This window comes from Lepisma saccharinum, chromosome 13 (genome assembly GCF_977018435.1).
Source record: "Lepisma saccharinum chromosome 13, izLepSacc3.1, whole genome shotgun sequence".
NCBI classification, from domain to species: Eukaryota; Metazoa; Arthropoda; class Insecta; order Zygentoma; family Lepismatidae; genus Lepisma; species Lepisma saccharinum.
The window spans coordinates 78638339-78658813 of record NC_139241.1 but is presented as its reverse complement, the minus strand read 5'-3'; the positions used below and the strand labels follow the sequence as shown (position 1 = coordinate 78658813).

The 20475-nt window shown below is 40.1% G+C and overlaps 1 protein-coding gene across 1 annotated transcript in view; it reads left to right on the top strand.

The window, feature by feature from the left end:
• Positions 1-2556: 2556 nt before the first annotated feature.
• The window catches only part of LOC145997072 (uncharacterized), a 33907-nt gene continuing 15988 nt past the window's right edge, over positions 2557-20475 (top strand). The window contains exons 1-3 of the mRNA XM_083133689.1: positions 2557-2726; positions 10370-10465; positions 13912-14112. Coding sequence (XP_082989815.1) covers positions 2592-2726; positions 10370-10465; positions 13912-14112 — 432 coding nt within the window. The 5' untranslated portion in view covers positions 2557-2591. The remainder of the gene's footprint in view (positions 2727-10369; positions 10466-13911; positions 14113-20475) is intronic.

Genomic DNA, 20475 nt, shown 5'->3' with positions numbered 1-20475 from the left:
GGGACAAATATTATGGACAAGGTCACCTGCAGTGGGGCACAGAGGAGCAATTACCCCCCGATTTCAAATTTTATGCAAATAAAAATACATTTTGTAAAATTTTCTTGCTTGCTTCGTTCGCATTATCTTCTTTTCTCGTTTTCGCCAAGTTCACAGCTGTAGCTAGGGGCGGCGGGAGTCGACCATGGGCGCCGAATGATCTAAAAAAAAAATTGTAAAAGAGAGAATGCCATGTCGTCCAGTGAAATTATTTGCGCCATATTAAATCAATATTGTTTTCAATTGCAAAAATTGAATCTAAAAATTTTCTTGCTCGGTTCGCTCGCAATCTACTTGTTTTCTGTGATGTATGTATTTAAATAATATGTGTTGTATATTTGTATTGAATAAGCTTTGAATACGTACACAATTTAGTGTTAGCTTGTTGCATATGTGTTTTCTTATTTTATGTCGCTCCATGTTGCGTATGTGTAAAACATATGTTGTACATGAAAGTTACACGTGTATCTTCGGAATGAATTTATCATTCATTTTCTGCCATTCAAAAATACAATTTGTGTGCTTGATTTCCATTATTAGCTAATGTGAAATTGACGGTGATGAAAAAATATTTCAAATCGTTTGTTCCAAACAAATGCTTTAGCACAGACTTCTACCCCCTTTTTGCATAATTAATGAGGATAAAAACGTCTTTGATTCTACTACTACTACTGGTAGTAGTAATAATAATAATAAAGCCATTATTAATGTTATTATTATTATTATTATTATTATTTTTGGTACGTTTATCCTGGTACTTGACTCCACCAGACAAAAATTCGTGGTTACACCTCTGGTATTATATTTTTCTGCAAATTTTGTCCGACAAAAATAATTTGAGTAATTAATTCGGCATAAACGGACGGGAAGCAAATGTTCTACCTTTTGGGGGGAGTGCGTCATGGGCCTTGGGGGGGGGGAGATGGGCATCCCTAACAATAGCCACTGCTGTTATTATATAAAACTAGCTGATTACCCGGCGTTGCCCGGGTATTTACTTATCCCAATCTTGTATTCGACAGGAAAATAATGAATTCTAACTATAGTGTAAAATGTAACCAATTTTAAATGTGATCGTGAATTTCACAAATTAGCTTAGCGATTCTGAAAACTATGGATTCGACACTATTCTAAGTCATTTGTAGCATTTTATTTTTCACCCCCTCTCACCTCCAATGCCGATAGGTGATGAACTTGGAGTTGAACGGCATTGGGAGCGACTCCGAAAACAATGGGTTCCACACTTATATCGGGCATTTTCGCAACACAAAGTCATATCAGCCTGAATGTTAGACAACCCGAGAAACACTATCGTTGTGCGGGATAGCATAGAGTCACGGATGTCTCTTTGTGCTGAATTTAATATCGGTCGTTTTCGATTATTTTTACATGTCACCCCTTCCCACCCCACCCCTAGGGGTGCCAGGGGTGTCTTACCCCCAAAGTATTCTTTCCAGATTGCAAGTGATACGTGTACCAAGTTTGATTGAAATTGCTCCAGGCGTTCGAGAGTTATTCCGGAACAAACATACATACACACCCACACACATACATCCATTTTTATACATATAGAAGATTAAAATTAAAAGAAAAGCATGGGCTAGGAATTGACTCGAAAAGAAAATATGCTAATCAAGGTATACTCAACAAGCTTTTTAATGAACTTCGATTGTATATGTATATTCATACATGAGATTCGCAGGATTCATTTATTTTTAAAAAATGAACTAAATGTGTCATACACTTAATACATTGGTAGTGATAGAGATATTCATTATCGGATAATCACATTCACATCTGTCGTGTACAAATCTCGTCGATTTGGATAAGTTCCTAAATATTAATGAACAAGAATGCATCTCATTATTTTTTCTTTCATAGAGCAGCGAACAAAAACAACCAACATTCGGTAACCACAGGGAAAAAAAAACTATTTTATTTGCCAAACTCAAAGATTATCTTCACATGACCAAACTTTCGTTCTGATTGGCTGTTCCACAAAATCTAGCACAGAAAGCTAAACCCTGTACCAGCTAACTGTAGACCAGGCGAACGGGAACAAGTCTGCGCAAGTAGTGACGTGAGACGGCTCCACCAATGAACAGTGAGAGAAACGGGATTGCGTAATGGGCGACGGGAGTTACCCGATTTCCCCGCTTCGCTCTGTCAGCGTTGCAAACTTTTGAAAGCGACAATACCGTACGCACATGGCAAACGGACCGTATTTTTGTCTCCAGGTCCGTACGCTTGGTTTGAGAATTTCTTAGGGAAATATTAGGGATAGAACAGCAAGTTCCAATTTTGATAAGTCGTACATTTATTTTACATGAAATTTCCCTACATGTACAGTCAGGACCATACGGTTGGCAACGCTGCGCTTTCACCACTCGATTTCCCTCGTCATCCTCTGCCGTTATGCGCGGCCCTGCCGAAAAAAACAACAATATTGCAACAAAAGATTAGTATCTATGGTTACTGAAAACATAAATTTTGATGTGATTTTGGCATATGGGGGGCAGGTAATCGCAAAGCTTTGCACATTATTCAAAATTATGGGGCTAAATTACGAACAAATTGAAGAGCTCAGGGACAAGATTCGTCCCAAGCGAGAAAAGAAACCGATAGAATTCAAAGTGATTGGTTTAGTTTCTTCAGTGGCTTTCCAGAGGGCTAAACGTTCTGTGCAGGTAATAATAATTATAACAATCGCCATTAATAAGGCAGGAGTCTTGGCAGTGGCGTATTTCGAAAATTTGGCGTGGTTTCTAATTCTAATTTATTATATGAATTTATCATTATTATACACTCCGTCTAGATTAATTAGATACAATATAAATAAAACACCAATGTAATCATGCAAGTAAAACAAGAACAAAAGTCTGACAACTTCACAAATTTCCCGGAAATTTCGATGTTTTTCATAAAATTTCCCTTTCTACCAAAAATTGTACATAAATTTTCCTGCAACAAGGGAAACTTCCCTTCGTGTGGCAACACTGCCTCTGCCACCCGCCGCACAGAAAGTAGGTAGGAAAAAGCCAACGCAGTTTGCAGCGGCGAAATTGAGCCCGCAAAGGCCGTTTGTTTTTAAATAGCTACTCGCTTCGATTGATTTGCTTTACTTCGCTTGTTGTGGCTAATTTGCGAAGATGGGGATGAGTGATGATATGATGAAATTGATGATGGACACTCACAAACATTCATGCCGGGATTCGAACCCAGGACCCCTGGCGTCGTAGCGTGATGTGCTAACCACTCCGCCACGGGGGTCGGCGCTACTCGCTTCAATTCCCTCCCTTATAATCTGGGAGGACACGTGGTCGCCAGAAAGGTGTGATGAGGAATCGTCAGTGGCGTACGTAAACCAGTTATAAGTTCTTCAAATAATTTACTTAAATTTTGGCTTAGAAGCTTGTTTTAATAGTTTGTGAACAATTAACCATCATACTAATGCTAAATGTATAAAAATCTACACAGACAGTTGGTTTACGCCAAGGAAAATCAAACTCCCCTCGGAAAGAAAACAGCGAGCTCTGGTTGGCAGAGCACGAAGCACGTGCTGTCTCCAGCGCTTCTCTTATTGGTTGAAGCAGTAACGTGTTGGCTGCCAAGGTCTTCCAGCAGATGACAGACCACCGAGTGGAGGGATCTGCAACAGGATGAGCTGTTCGCATATATGCCAATCCCACTCAGTTCAGCATAGGCGATTTGATTCTCCTCTCCGATTGGCTGATTTTGCGGATGTGACGTCACACCAACACAAAAACACAATTGAATGGATAATGCGAATTGATAAACAACAAACATACGTGTGTGCATTAAAAAATATATATATTAATGTAACAACGGTGGAAATTGTGTGTAGTGTGTACAAAAAAAGTCACTTTCGTACTGTAAACAGGAGATATAACAAACTATAGTGGTAGTTGAGTTCAGAAAGAGCAAATCAAAGCGAGAAGGATATCTGTATGTATTTTTAACATAATAGTTTACAATAATGACGAAAGGTGTTTGTCGATTGTTTGGAAAAATTGCAGCATATAAAAAAAATCAATACAAGCGAAAACGTAGACATTTGAAGTGAACCATGAAATTCTTTATCACCTGCTAAATTTTAGTTTCATACAGCAGAGAAATATTGTAATGGTGTAATGTGCAGAAAATAAAAACACGTTAAGTACGAAGCAGCAGGCACGTATCCAGGAATTCCTTTCGGGGGGGGCTCAACACCATTTTTTAAGGGGTATAGTAAGAACCTCACAATTGTATGTTTAAGACCAGTGGTGGCAATTGGGTTCCAAAACAGGGGGGGGGGGGTGCAAGGAAAGTTTACTTTCTCTTGGTAGCATAGGCGCAGACTCCATGGGGCTTAGGGGGGCTCGAGCCCCCCCAAAGTTAATGATGTGGGGGCAGAGCCCCCCGAATAATTTTGCTTAAGAGGATCTAATGTATTACTTTTTTTCTTGTAAAGTTTACTCTGAATTGTGCCACATGAACTTCACTTTAAACACACATTAGAAATGTTCTAGACCATCAACTTTGGGGGAGCTGAGACCGCGAAACCATCAACTTTGGGGGGGGCTATGACCGGAGACAGCAAAACACATGACTTATTACTATATACTAAGTATACAATTATTATTTACTATTATACATATATTAATCAGAGACATAATGAATTTAGCCAACGACTTCTTAAAGACTGTTTGGGAATCCCCTAAAAAAATGCAAATATTTAGGAATATTATTGATGTGAAAGAGAAAGCTGGCCATACTGGACTGTGACCACTTTGCCCTCGTCGGTGGATGTTGAGAACCTCCAGTACGCAACATATCTTAAAGAACTATGAAAACCTTCTAAATTTTCTTGAGAAATTTTCTGAAGAAGATTCTACTGACGCAGCATCAAAATGTGCTGGATACCTGGAGACAATGCTTCACTTCAAGACATTTTTTTTCTCTCCCTCTACTGCCATGTGATGGGTCCAATAGAAGAGGTAAACTGTAAGATTCAGTTTTCACGCATTGGTGCTACTGAAGTGGAATCAAAACTAAAATACTTGACTGACATCTTTCAAGAAAAGCGAATGGGTTTTGAGCAGTTCTGGCAGAAATGCACAGAGGTCAAACCCAGCCTCGTTGATGAGCCAGAATTGCCCCGGCAACGTCACGTCCCTACGAGACTTGAAAAACCTAATGCTGCCAAACCTCACAAGTTCTACACTCCAAAATAGTATTATAAATCGATATACACTGACGTGTGTAACACAGCAAAATCATGTGTTAAACAAGGACATGAATCTACAGGACTACAAAAAATAACAGCCGTAGAGAAAGAATGCATCTCAACTGTGAACAGTTGCACAACAAACTTTCAGCAAACGCGAGAATTCTTTCGCCAAGATTTGGATGTCGATAGACTCTCCTTACACATGTCCATGCTTGGTGATATTGCCAAACAGAAGAAAGTGGTTCTAACTGCCATGCGTGACATAAGGAAGTTTCTTTTGGAAGACAGCACCCTCCAGGAGCTTCTGCCTGACGTTGCCAAATTCATGATGGTCCTCCGCACTGTGCCAGTGACGACAGCCACAGCCGAAAGGTCATTCAATGCTATTCGCCGACTAAAGACATATTTGAGATCTACAATGGGGCAGAAGAGACTAAGCAGCTTAGCGGTACTCCACATACATCAAACTGTGCTTGAAAATTTGGACCTGAGACCGCTCGTTAATGAGTTCATAAAAAAGTAACCCACTGCGTAGAGCAACTTTTGCTTTATTTTTAAATCATGTTCATATGTTTTTGTTGTGTATGTCACTTTATATATTAGTGTACATGCTATTTTTTTTTTATTATTGCAAAATTAAATTTAAAAAGTTAAATATTGTAGCAAGAACAAAAAAGTAAAACTATTTTCCTGCGATTTGTGTTAACATTTATGTAAATAATTAAATAAAACTGTTAAATATTGTAAATATTCGTTATTTTATGGGTACGTCAACACTAAGGTTATTTGCAACCCATCACATGTCTGTTGCAGACATTAAAACACACCCATCCCTCGCCGGGATTCGAACCCGAGACCTCTGGATCAAAGCGAGTTGAGTCCACCACCCAACACGCTCGGCTACCGAGGCCGGCATAAAACTGTTAGGTTGGTCTCTTAATGTCAAAACATACTTCTCAATAAAAATGTTAATTGTTATCTAAAAAACAAATGAACAGACACAAAAGACATAAAGAGACTTAGAAACATTTTCTAAACGTTTTTCATGTTACATTTCATTTTGAGGAATATAATAGCTGCTTAAAAACTGCTATACGAAGACGTAATTTTTATTTTTAAAAAAGGGAGGGAGTGAGTCATTCATTCATTTATTTCAGTGATCAGAGCCCCCCCAATAATTTTGACAAGTCGGCGCCCCTGCTTGGTAGACAAGGCTTAACATTAAGAGGCCAAAATGTTAAGGCAAAAAAATGGGGAGCAACTATCCCTTAAATCGTCGCCACTGTAAGGCTGTCATTTTAACCAGAAAGAGAAATCGGAACATTTTTTACCACTCGACTCCTCTGTTTCCATGCATTAACATTGTATGCCAGAACCATCTCAGTATGTGTGTTTGCCCATTTCTTCTCATCAGGCATAAAAACATAAAAGCCGAAACCCACCAAATTGTTCAGATTCAGGCCTTAGCACTCACAAGTGTTCAAAAATGCCTGTCACAGCTTCCGCTATCTTGTCATATATCGGCACGAAACAAATGAAGTCTTCTCGAATACAGCTGGATCACGAAACAATTAATGCACAATGAAAATCCTTCCGTTCCCAACACATCTAATGTTTTGTCTCCCAGTATGATCAAATGCTTACTCATTTATCTCCAGTGACGTGCCCAAGGGAGAGTTGGTGAGGTCATAACCCCATTTGACCCAGTATTCCTTTTTTTTTAAACAAAAAAAAAGAAGAACGTCAAAGACAGGAAAAAAATGACAAAATCAGGACTGACCACCAAAAATAGTATGAGTAACTCCTCTCCTTTCCGAAAATCCTGGGCACGCCACTCTTTATCTCGGGCACATTTTTTAAAATCAACTCACCAGAAGTTTTTATCATTCCGTATTGGAGATTGAAGTAAGATGCGTTCTTCCTGTAGGGTTGGATATGATCCTTTAGGGTGCTGTCGTCTGCCTGCCTTCACACCTAACCTTAACAAGGCCCTAATTTTCCATCCTTGTGACTTGGATTTTCAAGACTTAGGAAGTTTTCAGACCGAAGGGACACGCGTTACATGTCGATTGGAATGGGCCAATCAACAGCAACGTTTCACACCGTAGCGACACAAAAGGCCGCACAAACCTAATTTCGACTTGTGAAATCCTCAGGCGACACGGTGTGAAATCTCTCTTATTAGGCTACTGTCATTGTCACCTCGAAGTAGTAGCTCTTGTTGACCACAAAGAAAAAAATTCTCATCAATCGATGGGAATGCTCCTCAGTTTTCTTCTCTCTCCTATATTTTCTGTGCAACACCTTACGATTTGATATACACAGGACATGTACTATGTATACATTTTAACGAAAAATCAGTTGAAGTCCAGGATGGCTAGGTGACTCAGTTGGTAGAGCCCTGATTCGGGTCCTGGTAGAGCCTGCAACTTTGGCCTAAAATGTCTACATATGCAACATCTTCTTGCTTTCTCTTCTCGACATTCATAAAATTTTCGGCTGTCTCTTTATGGTAGTTAAGTGTTTGAATGTATTTTGAACCCAGTAGACTTAAACAAAAGTATTTTTTATAGCATGAAATTCTCGGACTCTATATAAGAAATTTAGTTCTGGCAAAACTAAATCATCACTCAAAACTTTGATTTTCAGTTGATCTATGCAGCTTATTTCAGCTTATTAATAAACCACTCCAATATCCAGTACTGCTGAAATGTTCACTTTAGAGACAGAGAGAGGCCTTGATCTCTTCGGCCCTCGACCCGAACTAGCACTACATTGAGGCCCCGGAAGTTCTACTGTCGTCAATGTCTTCATTTTCGAATCACTATATCTTATAAAGCAACCAGAGGACGCTGACTGATCACTAATCGACTGTATGAATTGTCACACTTACCTCTGAAATCTCATTAACCGATTCTTTGTAGAGATGAACCGAAAAATTGAATCCGCGTATTTATATTTTCATTATATTCTAGAACGTTCCACAGATAAAACGATTCGTTAATATTGCCAGTAGTTGACTCCTCTCAGTCAAGAACGTACCCTCTCCCGCCTTCCAGAGATTAGAAATTACAACGAATCGCCCTACGTGTGGCGCTACCTTTCTTGGGCAGCTTCCAAATGCTGACAAGTCTCTACATAGTGCTCAAGTGCGCTGCGACAACACCGAAAGCGCAAGAAACGTTTGCGTTCAATATTATCAACAACAGGGTTATAGAACATTCTCCGTCTTGCCTCGATAATTGTCTATCTCCTTAAATCATCGTCACATTATTCAAAAAGCAAAAAACCTAATTTTATCTAGTGAAAAATAAAAAAAATCCCTGAGGGGGGGGGGGGGGCTCGAGCCACCTCAACCCCACCTTGCACATGTGCTATTAACAATAACAGGGTTATAGAACATTCTCTGTCTTGTCTCGATAATTATTTCTCCCAAATTATCACATTATTCAAGAAGCCAAAATCCTAATTTTATCTAGTGTAAACAGAAACATTTCCTGAAGGGGGGCTCGAGCCTCCTGATTCCCACCTTGGATACGTGCTATTGACAATAATAGGGTTATAGAACACTCTTCGTCTTGTCTCAATAATTATTTCTCTCAGATTTATAAATTTATTATCTCCACATTATTCAAGATGCCAAAAATCTAATTTTATCTAGTGTAAATTGAAAAATTTCCTAAGGGGGGGGGGGCTCGAGCCACCTCATCCCCACCTTGGATATGTGCTATTAACAATAACAGGGGTATAAAACATTCTCAGTCTTGCCTCGATAATTATTTCTCTCCTTAAATTATTTTCACATTATTCAAGAAGCCAAAAACCTAATTTTATCTAACGTAAACTGAAAAATTTCCTGGGGAGAGGGTCGAGCCCCCTGTGCCCCATCATCGTGCTATTATCAATAACAGGGTTACGGAACATTCGCAGTCTTGCCTCGATAATTATTTCTCTCCTTAAATTATTGTCACATTATTTTATTTCACACCACAAGAAACCAAAAACGTCATTTTATCTAGTGTAAACCTAAAACTTTCGGGGGGGGGCTCGAGCCCCTTAAGCCCCCCTTTGGATACGTGCCTGCGAAGCAGTATTCTTGATAACTTTAATTTTATCCTTTAAATATTTCTTTCTTGCTATTTTTACACTAAAATGCGTCCAAGTTTTGACTGTGTAATCATTTTAACAATTTGTATAGAAGGGTGGAAAATGCATTTAGATAGGTCGCGACTATTTTCACCAGGTGGTGAGAATAGTATATGAGGCTACTGTCACCAGGTTGTGAGGATAGCATGTGGAGCTATTTTCAATGTTCCTGGAGTTAGCGATAAGCGATTGGCTGCAGAATACGTGTCTTCCTTTCAAAATACCAGCAGAAGAGAAGTGTTAGGTCACTTCCGCCAAGTCGACCAATCAGAAGCAAGAATTGTTCCTCCTATGCTGAAATGAGTGGGATCCGCGAATATGCCCACTGTTCCCGCGCTCGCCGAACGTTGACCTTTCTAGCGACGTTGTCGCTATCTACTGTTATTCCCCTTTGTTGGCAGAAGCGAGGGCGTGAATAGGTAACCTGGAATGCACAAATATCAGAACAGACCACGATAATCAGGTAAAATAGACTTCTTGAATGAGTCTTCCTAGTTGAGTGTCCATTCATCAATTTCATCATGCCATCACTCATCTTCCCAGTTAGCCCAATGTGACAGAAAAATAAGTCAAATCAAATAAAATAACATACCAAGTTGAAGAGCACTGGAACCTTTTTCCTCATAAAATAAATGTGTGAAATTTCTTGAAGTACAGTTTTTACTCCAGAAATTCCAAAACAACCACACCTGAGAGGTAAATAATAATTTGCATAATTCGAGATTTTCACAGCGTCTGGGAATATGGGACATTTCCCGTCCCGACCAAGAAATTTTGGTTCCTCGCTCGCCAATAGTAATAATTTAAATTAGATTAATAATTACTTAAATACACATAATTGTATGATGAACTACCCTTGTAAAGCCTTAAACAAAACCACTCTAGAATTGTCATCTTCACTAAGTTTGTGACGACATCTAATGTGAATGGTAATGACCTTAATTTCCTTTACAGGCTATAAGATGGCTTCATTCAGATCGTGTAGCAGATCCAAACATCACTGGATTATTGGAAACTGACTGGCTTGATTTCTTGAATAAAAAAAGACTGGTAATCGCATGTTCCTATTCTTATTGAATTTTTCTATTCTTTATAATGTAAAGTAGTACTTACCTTCTTAGCAGAGGCGTATATTCGAGGCTATATAGGCTATCTGCGAAGCCCAGACTTGGTGAATAAAATACACAAAAAAAATCTATCAGAAAATGTGCATGAAATTTTTCCCAGCATGTAATTTCCCCAGGATCGGGGAATTGTGGAGCCAAACTGTTACAGGAGAGAGAACATGGTTGCCTATGGTGGGGGGAAAACCCTCTGAACTTCCTCAACAGTCTGGGTCAATGTTGCAAACCAATTTTTCCCAGCATGAAATTTTCCCAGGAATGGGGAATTGTGAAGCCAAATTATCGCAGCAAGGGGAAAGTTTGTCACAGCAGGGACAAGAACATCATTGAACGCTTGCAGAGGAGTTGGAAAAGAGGTCGTTGACCTTCAAACAACTAGAGATACAGTGGTGAGTAGAAAATTGTTGGCTGAGCGGGAATGGTTTATGAGTGCATCTAAAAATTACCGAAATGAAGGACCAGTTCTAGTCTAGATCGCGTCGAGTTGTCTTGGTGCGTGGAATTTATTTAGAGGCAGCGTGTGAATACAGTAGTGAGTGAATTGTATTTTTGTGAATGATATGTGCTGTGAGTTGTGTAGTGAAGTGAAATGAGGGACATAATTAACAAGCTGTCTATTCGGCTTATGAATGACGATAAGCTCCAAATCGTCGTGGATTTTTCTTGTATGTCCACTTTATGAACAGATAAGCTAATGGGGATCGGACCTACAATTAAAGTTGTATCTAAACCACCATGTATTGAACCCGGGACCCCTTAGTTTCAAGGCAACGACGTTATTTCTGCGCCAACAAGGAGTACCCGAACTTAAAATCGTGAAAATAGGTAGGTTGAAAGTTTATTTTTATTCTCGTATATAGGCCTACATAATATTTCACAATATGTGCCTCTCATTTATGCAAATAAGAATGAAATTCTTGAAATCCTTTCCTTACCAACAGTGTATATTTCCATGTTTTATTTATGAGGTATATATTTTTAATCACATAGTCACATCACTTCAACCCGCCACCCCAAATGAGTTAAAAACAAAAAAACACTCCCACCAGCAAATTTTTGTCCATTCGAACACTATGATATTGTGCGATAGCCCAGGTTCTTAAACCAGTATACGCCACTGCTTCTTAGGTACTTAATGCTATAAGAGAGAAGAAATACAATTTTGAGAAAATATTTTGGAAAGTTGCATGTTAATTGTTGTATAGGTAAATCAGTAGATACTAAAAAGAACTCCACAAAGGGATGTTTATATATTGGTAAATTTACTGATACTTGAGATCGCTATTCGACTATTTTATTGCAGTTTTTAAAAGTATGACAGCTTCTACATAGAAGATTGGTGCAAGCAATCATGGGGTTTAAATTCAAATAGGAGACAGAGAAAACACTGCTTGAAGTGAGGGGGTGCAGGGGGATGATGTCCCACAGCTATCAAAATTTTTGCAAAGCATCATTCAAATATACTCTGCTGTCTCATTGTCACCATATTAAAGTATAGGAGCATCCCCCCTATTCATTTCAAGTGCTGGTTTGTGTTCATCACACATAAAGTATCATGTGAAACAAATAAGTGCTTACCAGGTAGGACTGGGTGAAAGTCAGTACATATAAAAATGACCATAAAAACAGAAACAATGCACTAAGTCTAACAGTAATGCAATTTCTTAATATTTTAATTTTAATAACTTTTAGACAGTGGCGTGGCGTGACCTTTTCAAAAGTGTTACCGGCCATCAGAAGTTATCATCTCCACCCTACCGCCCCCAAAAAACATGCCTTTGATCTGGATATTTATATATACCTGTATATATATATTTTTTTCCAATCCGCTCAATGATTTATTTAGCCACAATCACTCCTAGAACGAACTACCACTCATGAGAGAGTTACCGCGAAAATCCAGTGAATAGTAGTCGAGCCTTGTCAATCATCTCTGTTTCTTTGCAAAGAGGTGGAAAGGGGAAGAAGAACCACACATTCGGGTCAGTTGGACGTTTCTGTGGCGAGCAGATGACAGAATTCCCCTTCTCCAGCGGTGGGAGGAAGTCAAGATGTACGTATTACTGTTGCCAACTTAGTTTTTTGGAGCAAGGTTTGTCCAAATCACGAATCACACTTATCTTTTCGTCTATTACTAAACGGTCTCAGTTGTAGTTAAATCCAGCTTTGGCTTTGCAGTCTAGCTCTTGTTGCTTCAGAGAAATAGTCCCCGTTTTAGGAGGGATTTAGCTCTTTTCTGGAAATCCAATGTGACAACACTTGCTGATCCTGTAGGCCACAGCGGCAACGGGGCCCCTAAAAAGGCATATGAATAACCCCCTAGCACACATGCCTCCAAGTCTTTCCCCTGCTGTTCCCTTGCATTGGTGGGCGCCCTTTCCTCCTGTTGCCTCTTGAGGGTAGCGGAACGGCCTGTCTCTTCGCTTTTGTTGGCTGAAAATTTCCTCTGCAATATACACTCAACTGCAACGCTGTTGGTTAACTCATTTAACAATGTTGTTATTTTATTGAGAAAAAAACTTTTTAATTTCTTTACATTTTGCTGTTACCTGCGGTAACACCGGTTACATGCCTCTGCTTTTAGATAGTAATCAATCATACATAAAAATGGAGGAGGTGATACATTATTCTAAACAGTAACATAACACAACAGGCCACTTCGATGGTGTAGAGGTAATATTGTCGCCTTGGAATCAAGGTATCCCATACACAGTGGAGGCACATCGTGGTTCAAATCCCACTATAAACTGTAGGTCCAGTCCCGATTAGCCTTCTGTGCATAAAAGTGGACTTAAAACGCAAATCAAACCAAACATAATACAGCTTCATGGAAAGAAGTGTGAGAAAGGGTTGCATTTTTACAATGGCCTAGACATTGTAAACTTGACTCTGGTTTTGATTTGATTTTCATTTAGTGTCACTTTTCTCCAATTTTTGGCTAATCGTGACGATGAGGATGACTGATGATATGATGAAAGTGATGAAGGGACACTCACAAAGAACACTCATGCCCAGGCAGAGGTGCCAACTTAAGATAAATTTGGGGGCAAGGTAAAATTGGGAGGGGACAAGATCGGCATAAACAATACTTTATATATGTATACATAAAATGTGGGGGGGGCAGAAAGTGCCTTGCCCTACCCAAAGTCGACGCCTACGTGCCCAGGACTGGAATAGAACCCAGGACCGCTGGCATTGTAGTGCTTTGTGCTAACCACTTCATCATGGAGGTTGGCTAAATCCAACTCTGATTTTACTGTTTAACAGATGAACACGAGAAAAGAACAAATCAAAAATACTGAACTTACAAATCGTACTTGTATCTTTATTCAAATTACTTTTGCGTAAATAAAAGCTTGTTTTCTTTGGCAGGCCTTTGGTGGAAGGTACTGGGAACCCATGAATCCTGTTGCAGTCTACAAGAAAGGCAAATACATTGGCGATGATATAAAATTTATTGAATTCCTGTACAAGAAGTTTGATTATCATGATGATGATTACCAATATGAACCTGAAAGATTGATTGAAGAAGCAACTCTTGATTACTGCAGATATTTTGTTGACAGACCTGAGGTTAAGTAGTGTGGTACTTTATTGTTCGAGTAGTGTGCATATTTTAGTTTGTAGAACTAACTAGATGACTTTCTGCTACAGTAGAACCTTGACAACTCGAACTTAAGAGGAAAAAGAAAAAAAATCTGGGTATCAAGGATTTCGACTTACCAAGGTTCGAGTTATTGAGGGCCAAAATCGCCGACTTCGAGTTATAGAGGTCCAAAGTTTACTGACGTCAGAACTACGTATGCCTATAACATATGTAGCATCATTTTAGTTAATACGTATACTGTACAATACAAGGTATATAGAAATAAATTTTATTGAACAAAACTTTAGATGCACTATGTACATACGCACAACATTGACTTGGTAAAATATTTGGTACAGTACTGTATGTACATACATACATACATACATGTACAGTACGTATGTACTACAAGTAAAAAGGTAAAGTGCTCCCCTGTGCTTAACACCATGCCATGAAGACATATAGGGGTGTGGGGGTAATGCCCCACACTTAAAATCACTTAACAACAGTAGGCCCTACAATTATGAAAGCTTCCACTTTCCTTCAACATGTCTTACAACTTTGTTTCACTGACATCATAACCTGCAACTTTTATGTATGTTACAGGCGCGTATATTCTAGGCTACCTAGGCTATCGCCGAAGCCCATATTAAAATACAGGAAATAATAGACTAGCAAATTTAACCGATGCTTCAATGTCACGTAACGACCATGGGGGAAAGCGCTAGTGTAAGGTCGTCTTTATTTATCGCCAGGCTTCTTCGTCTGAGGATAAAGTCTTTGAACCAGCAGGCGGTCCTTTCAACCCATGACGTATTTGTGCTGGCAGGGACGACCTTGGTGGTCCCTGGTGCTGGCTTCCAACCCCAAGCGCTGGAGAGTGAAGACTTCTCTGCATCCTGGCGATGTTTGTAGTGTTGCCAACAATGGAAATACGAAATTCGCTACATCGCTGGAAAAAAAAAAATATAGGCGGGGGTGCCAATGCAAATTATTCAAGCTAGGGGGATGCCTCATGAAAATTACATCACCTCCCCCCCTCTCCATCCCTTCGAGCATTGCCCGTCTCTCTTTCAGTTCCATGAATTTCGTCACATACAAGCATTATAAATCCGCCAAATTTAGTGATTTTCCCCTGAAGGTGGCACTCTGCTTCTCCATGAAATTCGACTGTGCTCGCAGCCGGTCGCAGCTATATGGGACATTCTGATGACGTCAGCCATGTTGCCATCCTGTTTACTTCTGTTTCAAGCAAACCCCCTCCCACCTCCCCCCGCTGTCAAAATGTCAAAACCTTCGACCTCGCGGTGGGGGTTTTGGCCCGAGTCATCCCAATGAAATACGTTTGGCAACATAAACAATCCATGTTGTCATAGCAACCATTCACGCACGTGTTTTCAACCACGCGGGTCGGTGGTGGTTTCCGCAAAAGGAAGGGATATATGGTCAAACTTGTTGTGTCCGAGATCCGAGTTCTTTGTGTCGCCCGCGTAGCGTATTCATGGATGGGAATCCTTTTGTTGTTCTGTGTTTTTGTTCCGTGTGCGTGTGAAAATGGATTTAATCACAGAACTTGTCTCCAAGACGCCATTCTCACGGCTTCCTTACGAGGATAGGATGCAAATAATAGAGACAGGTAGGCCTCTTCCACCTCTTCCGGACCTTACAGTCGTGCAGAAAGACAAAAATAAGATATATATTAGGCGTTTTTACGAGACCAGCTACCAAAAATATCTTTGGTTGACTGGGTCGAGTGCACTTAATAAGTTGTATTGCTGGGCATGTTTGCTTTTTTATACCGACAAAAGTCCTTAGAATACAACAGGATTTAGTAATTTAAACTATTTGGTAACTGCTTGCGATAAACACCAAAAATCACTTAGTCATATACGTGCGTTCAGTAACTTACAGACATTCGGTTCCAAAAAATTGATCATTCCTTGAATTTGCAAGAGAAGATTGCTGACAATTTGCATAATGAAAAAGTGAAGGAAAACAGAATTATTATAAGAAGATTAATTGATGCAATAGCATTTCTGGGGAAGCAAGAATGTGCATTTAGGGGCCACAATGAGCAACACTGGAACAAGCGCGGCTTAGCAATTTAGCTACAATGTCTATTGAGAAAGGGGTTCTAATCAACATCAGAAATTCATGTGAGGACACATTCTTCGATAAAGTGACAAAAAAATTCACGGAAAAGGAGAGAAGAATGGAGTTTACCTTCAAGTAAGGTAAGAAGTTAATTATTATTTCATACTCGCATGAAGGTCCTACATATTGCATGTTATAGACCGCTCCTCTTTATAAATAAGCATGAAATAGTTTATGTCCATTGCCTACTATTGTTGTTTTTAATGGCAAGATATCGATGTAAACAAAAAATCCAAAATGAATTAGGAAGAGCCCCCCCTCTTTTTTGCCGGACACATTTTCATTTAAAATTCAAACACTACTGTATTTGGAGATAGCCCTGATCTTGGTCTCAGCATACGCCACTGGTATGTTACATATGTACGAGGCAGCGGCGTATACTCTGGGTCATCTAGGTAATCGCAGATGACCCGGCTGTATTTATTTTTTTAAAAAAAAATATATGTACATTTCTTCGCAATATTCTTCCAAACCAATTTAAATGCATACATTTCTTTGCTTCCAGCGCGCGAATGCTTCCAACCGTTTGCCGCTGAATGTCCGGGAACCTTACTCCAGCCGGTGGAATGACGTCAGGCAATCTCACCCTGACGTCATTCCACCCGCTTCCCTTACAACCCTTGGCGAGGAGGGAGGAGAGAGAAAAGAGGGGGAGGAAATACTGCTTCTCAGGCGCGGTGATTCCGTGGCCAGGGTAAGCTCCTTCATGTGAGAGTCCACCGGTCGCACTCTCAACCTTCAGAGCCTTTACCGTTCCCTCCGCTGAACTAGGGAAAACATACTCGGTAGAGTGCGAAGAACAGGAAAATTGAATAACATGGGCAAACCAATTCTACGCTAATTTTCACTTTACATTTGCTTCTGTCTTGCTGATTTCTGTTACTTGAACATAAATTTATCAAAAGGAAAAAGCTTAAATATTGAAGATGAAGCAAACTAAATTAAAATTCAAAGCTTAAGCAATTAAAGCACCTACATGCTGATTCCCCCCTCCTTGTATTACAAAAATAGTGATTGTTTCTCCTCTCTAATCTTCAAAAGCAGCGAGAATACTTCTTTCACGGAACTGAATATTTTTTAAAGGGAAAGATATCAAAAATAAATTATATCTATACTATTAGTTTATTTAAGTTGCTATATTCCGCCTCTTTAGATTAATAGTGATGAAGATGAACGAATTAAACATAAAACGAAAACACACATCACGCACGTAGCCAGGTGGAGGACTCGGGGGGCTGAAACCCCCCTCCCTGAAATCCTACAAATATATAATTTAAAAACTGTATAGTGGTAATTAATTTTACTTCATTAGCACGATTAAACACCTTGCATAATACGTTGTAATAATCTGAGATTCATCTTCAGGACTTCTAACCCCACTGTTTCAACTTTATGTGGCGGCTGCTAATAAGGGATGATCCCCATCCCAAAATAAAATTCTGGCTCTGGCCTGCAATAATTCGAACTTTTAAAACCTGTCATTTCGAGCTCGTAAAGGGATTTTTTTTTTATCATTCATAGGGAATTTCATTCTGAGCCAGGAACACAACAACAGAAGTTTGGCGCATGAAACTGAATGCGTGTAGTCGTTGGCTTCGTGCTGTGCTTCGTGTTTATTATTTATTTAGGTGAAAGTGTTTGTCGTGATAGTGCTGTGTTAAAGGGTAATGGATGTGATACGAGATTTGCTGGTGAAACTTTTTGGAACAAGATCTTTTCAGGAGAAGTTGCAAATTGTTAATACAGGTAGGCCAGTGCCATCGCTTGAACTTATTTCTACACACAAAGACAAAAATCGGGAATATGTGAGGCATTTTCGCAAGCAAATTATGACAAAACACCATGGTTGACAGGAAGTATAAGTGTTAATAAGCTTTGCTTTTTTGTTGGTCGTGCTTCCTTTTCGGGGCTGAAAAGAATGTATGGATGCGTGGCGGATACTGTAATCTAAACTATCTTTGCAACGCTTGTGCCAAACATGAAAAATCCGAAAGTCACATAACTTCCTTTGTTAAGCTGCAATCTTTCGCACAGACACGTATTGACGTGCAACTGGACAAACAGCGTGCTTTGGATGTGGTACGGCACAAGTAATCGGGTCCTGGATAAGTTGAATTTTTCACTTAAATTAATATTGCGGGTTTTTATTTCACTAGTGCACGTCTTTCATTTTATATTTCACAGGTTGTTTTTTATAGCTTTATAGCCTAATACTGTCTTGTTTTATTATTTGAAATTCTACACGTATATTAAACTGCAATAACGAGAATTAATTGATTGTGGTCGTAGCAATAAGACAAACATTCCGACACAATATTCATAAATCCAATATGGATCCTGACATAAATTGCACGGAAACTTTTGGAGTTTGAGGATCAATGGTCGGAGATTACCCACTCGTTAGAACCAGCATACGCCACTGGTACGAGGCGCATCCAGAAAGTAAGTTTCCCTATTTTTTTCCTGTGAAAGTAAACATAATGAGCCGTGTAAATTGCGCATGCGCAGCAGAGCTAAGACGTATCAATCATATGCCAGGCGGACAGATCCCGCCCGGCACCAGTAGCAAGGCAGCAGTGGTCCGAAGTGGAAGCTCGTATTCCTTCTCCCGCCGCATGCGAGGTTCGGTCGGTGATAAAGTTCCTGAATGCACAAAGCATTGCGCCAATTGACATTCATCGTCAGCTCTGTGAGGTCTATGGGCTGAACATTATGAGTAAGCAGATGGTGCGTCGCTGGTGTCGGCAGTTTTCGGAAGGTCGTCAAAGTGTCCATGATGAAGAGCGCAGTGGGCGTCCGTCCCTCATCACTGACGATCTGGTTGAGCTGGTGCGGCAGCGCATCGTAGAGAACCGTCGCTTCACGATTACGGAGTTGAGTAGCCTTTTTCCGCAGATATCGCGATCCGTGTTGCATGAGATTGTCACGCAGTGCCTGCTGCTCAAAAAATTGTGTGCCAGGTGGGTGCAGAAAAACCTGACACCCGAATACAAAATGAAACGTTCAGGAGCAGCACTGACATTCCTGCAATGGTACCATGATGACGGCGATGATTTCCTCGACAGGATCGTCACGGGCGATGAGACGTGGATTTCGCACTTCACCCCGGAAACCAAGCAGCAGTCAATGCATTGGCGGCATAGTGGATCTCCGGTCAAGAAGAAATTCAAACAGACACTGTCTGTACAGAAAGTGATGTGCACCGTGTTTTGGGACAGGAAGGGCATTTTGCTCATTGACTTCCTCCCCAGAGGTGAAACGGTGAACGCTGACCATTACTGTGAAACACTAAGGAAATTGCGACGTGCCATTCAAAACAAGAGGCGTGGCATGCTTACTGCAGGTGTTGTGCTCCTCCATGACAATGCTCGTCCACATACGGCTCGGCGCACAGCAGCTGTTTTGACGGAATTTGGCTGGGAGTTGTTTGATCATCCACCTTACAGTCCTGATCTGGCTCCCAGCGATTTTCACGTTTTCTTGCACCTCAAGAAATTCCTGTCCTCCGGTGAGCGTTTTGGCAACGACGAAGAGCTGAAGACGCCTGTCACACGGTGGTTCCATTCACAGGCGGCAGAGTTCTACGACAGTGGGATCCAAAACTTGATACCACGATACGTCAAGTGTCTCAATTCTGTTGGTTGCTATGTTGAAAAGTAGCTGAACCTTTGCTGTACCTGTTGCCAATAAATGGTTTCCTGAAACTGTGTTGGTTTTTTTTTTAAAAAAAAATAGGGAAACTTACTTTCTGGATGCACCTCGTATCAACACTTCTACAATGCACACTAAGCACATTAACAATGATGGTTACATACACCGGCAGGGTGGGGGAGTTCAAGTCCCGATACGATTGTAGATCACCTTACATTGTACGTACGCACCTTACACTTCGACTTATTGAGGTCCGTGCGACTAGAACTTCGAGTTATAGAGGTGATTAGAATTTAACTTCAACTCACGGAAGTTTCTCATACTCTACATTTGAGTTATTGAGCTTGAACGACATCTCATAAACTGTATAAAAATTCATCTTATCAAGAGGTAAAATTAGTATTGAGTGTTATGGACAATTCAAGGGGATTACAAAAAATTCGACTTATCAAGGAATTCAAGATGTTAAGGTTCGAGGTATCAAGGTTCCACTGTATTTCTAAACCCGAAGGTTTATTGGAAAGTGATTAACCCAAGTGACTGCA